At 47.5% G+C, this 6609-nt stretch overlaps 1 protein-coding gene across 2 annotated transcripts; it reads right to left on the bottom strand.

Annotated features, from left to right (window-relative positions):
• Positions 1-118: 118 nt before the first annotated feature.
• Positions 119-6107, bottom strand: CD8B (CD8 subunit beta). Of its 2 annotated transcripts, XM_069014730.1 has the most exons (5): positions 6010-6107; positions 3310-3660; positions 1362-1457; positions 645-734; positions 119-537 (listed from the first exon to the last, which is right to left on the bottom strand). In XM_069014730.1, the coding sequence occupies exons 1-5, from the start codon at positions 6053-6055 to the stop codon at positions 497-499; spliced, it is 624 nt and encodes a 207-aa protein (XP_068870831.1). In that variant the 5' UTR covers positions 6056-6107; the 3' UTR covers positions 119-496. The 2 variants fall into 2 exon arrangements, with proteins under 2 accessions (XP_068870831.1, XP_068870830.1); XM_069014729.1 differs by having other exon boundaries at positions 119-734.
• Positions 6108-6609: the final 502 nt, after the last annotated feature.

Below are 6609 nucleotides of genomic sequence, written 5' to 3' on the forward strand. Positions count from 1 at the left end.
AAACCTGCACAGGGTCTTTACAAGCTGCCTCTGCCCCATCCTTGCTGGTTGCTCTCAAAGTGTTCGTTACCAAAGTTTTATCAACCAGTATTAACAGGAGCAAAAACAAAAGCACACCTTTGTGCTGTCTTACAGATGAACACAGAGCCAAGGAGCTCACAGCTCTCCAGCCCATCTGAATGCCTTTGGTACAGCAGCCCTCTTCCCCCTGTGCAGTCCCAGCCGTGGCATTCTCCCTGCTCAGTGTCCTTTGAGAAGTGCTCAGGATGCTGCAGAATCCAGCCTGGTCCTTCTGCCAGCTGTTGCGTCGAGGAAAAATATTAAAGTTGTGGTCTGTCACAGGAAAGAAATGTCTGTTTTGTGGTACAAGCCCACTTCTGTTCCCTGCAATGTCATTCCTGGGTCCTGTCCAGGTAGTGCTCAGCATTGTGCAGGGGGGGGTCTGTGGTTTCTCCCTGCCTGTCCGAGGCAGGGGGCCGGTGGGATTTACTGGGATTTACTGCCTGTGGATGCGAAGCCACAGCCTCCGCCGCAGACCTGGGAAGAGACAGTGTCCATCAGTCCCAGAACCCTCCCAGGTCACCATCCTGCTCCTGGGCTGTCCCAGGGCCTGGCACCCCTCAGGATGCTGGCAGGATACTCACGGTAGAGGCGGTGGGCAGTGGGGACCAGGCCCAGCAGGAGGAGCAGGACACCAGTGGCCAGTGGGATCCAGACCAGGGGACTGCAGGGACCTGGAGAGAGGAGAGGACTCAGCACCTGGCACCACCCTGCCCTGGCAGCTTTGGGGGATGGAGTGTGGGGTGGAGAAGGGAGAAAAGCAAGGCAGGTACTCAGAGGGGCAGTGGAGGATGTGACCATCCCCCTGGGGTATCCTTTGAAGGATGCATTACAGAATCACAGGATAAGTAAGGCTGGAAAGGACCACAGTGGGTCATCTGGTCCAACCTCCCTGCTCAAGGAGGGTCATCCCAGAGCACGTGGCACAGGACTGTGTTCAGATGGCCTTTGTATGTTTTCAGTAAGGGAGACTCCACAGCCCCTCTGGTCAGCCTGTTTCAGTGCTCAATCACCCTCACAGTATAAAAAGCATTGCAGGGAGCTTAGCTCTTGAGGTCACAATAACCTAAACTGAAATACATCCTGGCCCCTAAACCCGTGTATATCCCAGGGAATCCCTCCTACAGGCAAAAGTCAGTTCTGTCCAGAGCAGTGGGTCTATCTGCCCCCAGACACCCACTCCTGCAGGGTGACATTGTGGTTTCCCCCACCCCAGGACAAACTCCTTCTGAGCCCTGGAGGCCCCAAGAGCCCAGCAAAACCCCTTTTCCCAGGCAGCCTGAGCTGAGCCAGTGCCATACCTTTCCTGCTGGCAGCTTTGCTTTTGGTTATCCACGGCACAAGTTTTTTGGAGACTGGTGTCTGTGTGGTCTTTGGAGGCAGAGGCAAAGCATCAACTGGGGATAAGGAGAAAAAGAGGGTGGTCAGTGTGGTTCTGAGTGCAGCAGAGATCTCCAACAGCAGGCAAGAAGGGCTGGAAAGTTTGGCCCTTAGAACAAACCCCATCCACTGAACCCTGCAAAGGGCTGTGTCACTCCGAGGGGTGGGAGCTTGACCTGAGCCTCTCGGGGGCCACAGAAGTTACCAAGAGCTTTTAAAAGTGTTAATAAACCAATTTACCAGGTAAAGAAGGGGAGAAGGCTAAGGCAGGGAAAACCCCCAAACTTGCTGGAGTGACATTTGCTGCCAAGCATCATCTCATCAGCATTGCACAAAATCATGGCTAGCAAGAGATTTCAGTAGCACTGGGAGGTTTTAAGGGATCCCTGGATCTTTTCCTTATTCAGATTGCTCTAATCTTTGCTCAGCATTTGATTATTTTTCTTTCTGATAAAATGAGGGCAGGATTTATTATGGTGTACTGAGTAACAGTGGAGGACATTCATTTCTCAGTAAAGTTGGCCAGGAAAATATCCCAGTAATGTCATTAAATAGCTGCGTGTCTGACTGCTCAAACCACACTCATGCAAAATTTTAGGTGAGTCAAAATGACTTTTTATTCTGTTTCTACCCAGAATATAAATTCCTAGAGAAATTACCATTCTTTTACATGAAAAGATGAGACATCAGGGCCCTGGGATTTATCTGGACAACCTCTCCCTTACATTATAATAGGCTTAAAGAAAAGAAACTTACAGGCATTTTTTTTTTATCATGAGAACTAAAAGGAAAAAAAGAAAATATCCAGCAAAGCCTGAGTCCTCCCAGAGCACCTGCTGCTGTTTACTTTTTAATTGATGTCCTTGATCAAGCTGAATTTCAAGCCTGTTTTTCACGCTTTGCACAGAGATATGAGCCCAGTTGTTAAAAAACAATTCTCCTTTATCTTAAGCCAGCTTTTTTCTGAGCCTGCAAGGATCCAAAAGGGATTTCTCATCCATTTCAAGGTACAGAGTATATTTGCAAAAAAAACCAGGAAAATAGGGACACTGGGTCTGCTTTAGAGTCGGAAGCTGTAGCAGCATTTTGGTTAAATAAGTTGTTTGTATTTTAGCTAAATAAGTTATTTGTCTCCCTAAAAGTCTGCAAAAATAAAGGCTGAATCCTACTTCAAACACGTTAATTGTTCTGCATCAACTCCAGCTCTGTGCTCAAAGGGAAAATGGGCTGAAAAGAGTTTCTCTATGACCCAGATGTCTGCAAAGCCTCTCTACCCCAATGCCACCTGCAGAAAACTCTGGTTTCTGTTTGGAGCTCCTCGGGGATAGTGGGTTGCGAGCTTTGAGGAATAAATCCCATGTCAGTATTTCTTGTGAAGGATGGTCTTGAAAGCTGCTGTCAGACCCACCCCAGAGATGTGAGGGGTGATGGTCTCTGGCCTCGATGCTGCTCTTGTCACTTGGAGTGAGAGTAAGGAAGAATTATGGCATGGAAGGACCTGTGAGCTGAGCAGGGCACACATCCAGCCTCTCATCCAAAGTACAGCAGGGCATGAGAAAAACACAGGGCATGGCAATATCAGGTGCTCCCATGGAAATCCTAAAGCACTAGGACCACTGCTGTGCTCAAGGCATGCCCACAGCAGAGCAACTGCTATCACTGACCATCACACGCAGCTGGCCTAAGATTTAGCTATTTTCTGTATTTTCTGCTTTGCCCTGTCTCATAGATCTCTTCAGAAAAACCCCAGAGCCACAACCTTGCATCTCAAAATTGGGAAGAAGCTACCAACACTCATCACCCCTTACCCAGGGGACCTTATCACAGCCTGCTGGGGGCACATTTTGGAACCCCTGGGGTGCTGCTTACCCACACTGAGCCGTGTCCCGCTGCCCAGGAGGAGCTGGGAGGACTGGGAGACGGAGCAGTAGTAGGTGCCGTTGTCCGAGGGATGGAGGTGGCTGATGTGCAGGCTGTAGGAGCTCTGGGACCTCTCCTCATGGACTCTAAATTTGTCCTGGCTCATGTTTGTGCCATATGTGGCTTTGCCCAGGGTGTTGGAAAATACCAAGAACTCGAAATGTTGCCTCTCCTGGCTCCAGCGGTACCAGTACACCCCAGTATGCTCCTTCTTCAGCTCACAGAGGATTGCGGTTTTATTGTTAGTTTGGGTTAAAATATGCTCTGGAGTTTGGGTTAAAAGTAGATTTGCATAAAAACCTAAGGAAAAAAGAGACAGGAATATATAGTTATTATTTTAATTTCATTATTTTTCTTCCATGCTAAGTACAGATTTTCTTTATGGACTTAATAAAATCACGTAGACACACAGATGAGGCGGGTCACACAAGCAAGAAACAGGAGCATTTTTATCAGGATGCTCTCATATTCCCTCAGACGCCTTTTGGGTTCCTCAGCTATTTTTTGGTCAAGCCAAATTATACAGATAGAGTTTTCTCTGTAAACACTCATCTAGGGAGATGGCAGGGAAGGGGATGGAGGGATGGTTTTGAGGGTGTCCTCAGGGCTGTATGTGCAGGGAAGAGCATCCCTGCCTGCTCCTGTGGATGCCCCTCTCCGCCCTCCTTACCTTTCTCATTTTTCAGACATTTCACCTCTCTTTCAAGACATTTTTTTTGCACCTCTTAACTGATTTGCCAGGTTCTTCTTCTAACAGATGCAACACTGAAAACATCTCAGGGACAGAAAAAGAGACCAAAAGATGTGCAAAACATCTCAAAATGAGCCAATTTTATATTAGCTTTCAGACAATAATATTTTTCAAAGGAATTTTGAGACATGGGGAAGGAGAGGGAGTGAGGGGCAGCGGTTGGGTTCAAAGCTTTGGTTTGGCATCGCATCGCCCTGTTTGGGCTTTGCAGCTTCTGTGGAAATTATCTAAGCCTTGTTTGGCCCAGGCAGATGTGAGGGGTGTCTGTGTGAGCGAGGATGTGTCCTTGTGGAAAGGATAACAGGTAACTTGTGATCCTTTCTGTTCAGCAAACAGTCCTGCAAATCTGCAGATGGTCCGAGACCGAGTGAAAAACAGCCCTCTGAAGATAAAGAGGCTCCCGCTTCCCCCGTCTCTTTCCCAGGCATGTTTTAAAGCTGTGCAAAAAGCTCAATAATACATGTTTCTTGTCCTTTTTTTTTACCTTAAAATGTTCCTTTTCTTTCAAAATCCCCAAGTTGCTTAGAGCGGTTTTTGCAGCCTTGTGCAGCCCTGCAAATCCAGTGGGGTGGGGATGGGCTGGCTTGACCCAAGAACACCTAAAGCAATTGGTGTGGCATGAGGTCCTGATGTCTCCCATGTTCCCAATGGGACAGGCAGAGGGGAGGGCTCTGGTGACTGACAGGGGTCCAGAGCCTTCCTCTGTCCCCCCTCCAATGACCCCATCACTGCCAGTGCTGCAGAGCATTAACATTGCAATGCCAAAACTCAAGTGTTGCACAGTAGCTGCAGCATTTCGCCACATTCTCTGGCTCTGTGATAATGTCAATGTCTCCTTACTACTAAAATACATAATTTTCAGGTTTTAGAGCATAATTATCTTAAAGTTTGCTCTGTCAAATACCCATGTGTTTTTTTAGGGGATGAAATGTATGTGTCTATGGCACAAGGGGGCTTCAGGGTCTCCTTGAGTGCCCTGAGGTCTGGCTCTGCTGGGCATGGGAAGCATAACTCTCCATGAAAAACTTTTCCTTGAGCTGTTGGAGACACTGTTAGATAAGTCAGAAAGGATGAGAAGGGATCCTGAAAAATCTCAGCTCAGTGCCAGTGGTCAAGCCAGGGGTGGGCTGGGATGGAAACAGAGCAGAAAAACTCATCCTCAGTCATACTTTCAACCCCAAAACCTCCAGTTCTCTTTCCTGGTGTATATTCAAGGGGGGCACAGGGAATCATGGTGCTTGGCCAGACCAGCCTGCAGCGCCTTAGAAATGGTCCCTTTTCCTTTTGCAGGTGCAAAGCAAACTCTCACTTACTGAAGTTTTCTCAGCGGGCTGCCGTACAGATCTATAGGATATCAGTACTTGTAAGGCAGAATGGTTCAATAACACACCAGTTCCAGCTGTGGCCCTTGGAAAGTACTCAGTCTTTGGATGATTTAGAAAATTTGATGGGGTGTTTATCATCTTCGTGTTACACAGGCAGCATAGAGAGGAGCTACTTTAACTTCTCCATCAGCAGCTTCCTACAGTCCATCTGCACTGAGGGTGCAGTAAAAACTCTGTGGTGTCCATACCATTACCTACTGAAATATGAATGGAATACAGAATGGAATAGAACAGAATAGAATAGACTATTTCAGTTGGAAGGGGCCCATAGCAACCAACTGGTGCCACTTCCTGACCAGTTCAGGGCTGACCAAAAGCTAAAGCATGTTATTAAAAGCATGATCCCAAATTATTGGAAATAGGTAATATCCTGTAGATCTATACTATGATGATATATTTAACCTTCCATCATCCAGATGCTGTGCAATGCATCCCACTGCTGGAGTGGTGTGGAGGAGAGGCTGCAGCACTATTTTAGGTGCCCTCAACCCTTAAGAGATGTGTCCCTCTTACCTGGGATCTGGAGGCAGATGCAGAGATGGAGCCACGGCCGGGCCATGGTGGCAGACTCCGTGATGGAGGGGTTTTGTGCCAGCTCCCCCTTTCCACTCAGTGTCACCTCTTGGTGGCAGGGCTGGCTTCACCTCAGGAAGTCCTTGCCCCTCTCTGTGCAGATCTGTCACCAGCAGCTGCCAAAGAGCCTCTGCCACAGCAGCACGTGGAGCCTCAGCCTGGCAGCTTCTTCTGCGCTGAGCCCCAAACCCAAGAGTGCATCAGGGACAGAGCCCTATGCTCCTTTCCAGCACTTCACAGGGCACCCTTAAATCCCCTCAAGAAAAATAAAACCAAGAAAAGTCACTGAATTTTTAATTATGATTTCTTCATATTTCACCATCAAGTTATTCCTCCTTCTTTTAATCTACTTCTATCCTATCAAAAAATTACAAATGTAGGACCATGGCCTTAAAGATAAAAGCAGGAAAGAATTAATTTCGGCTGTTTCTTTCCCTGTTGAAATAAAAAATCTTTCAAAACAAGGAAAAGATGCGATGGGGTTGTTTTCTTCAGCAGAATTTATAGCAGGAGGTGTTTTTCTCTGGAAAATGCTGAACA

The sequence above is a fragment of the Aphelocoma coerulescens genome, chromosome 4 (genome assembly GCF_041296385.1).
Source record: "Aphelocoma coerulescens isolate FSJ_1873_10779 chromosome 4, UR_Acoe_1.0, whole genome shotgun sequence".
Taxonomy (NCBI): domain Eukaryota; kingdom Metazoa; phylum Chordata; class Aves; order Passeriformes; family Corvidae; genus Aphelocoma; species Aphelocoma coerulescens.

Excerpts from the sequence above, each read along its gene's own strand:
- CD8B (XM_069014729.1), bottom strand. The coding sequence starts at position 6,055 with ATGGCCCGGCCGTGGCTCCATCTCTGCATCTGCCTCCAGATCCCAG. Across the intron at positions 3,661-6,009 it reads CATCTGCCTCCAGATCCCAG|GTTTTTATGCAAATCTACTT; the intron begins GTAAGAGGGACA and ends TTTTTTCCTTAG. Across the intron at positions 735-1,361 it reads CAAAGCTGCCAGCAGGAAAG|GTCCCTGCAGTCCCCTGGTC; the intron begins GTATGGCACTGG and ends TCCTCTCTCCAG.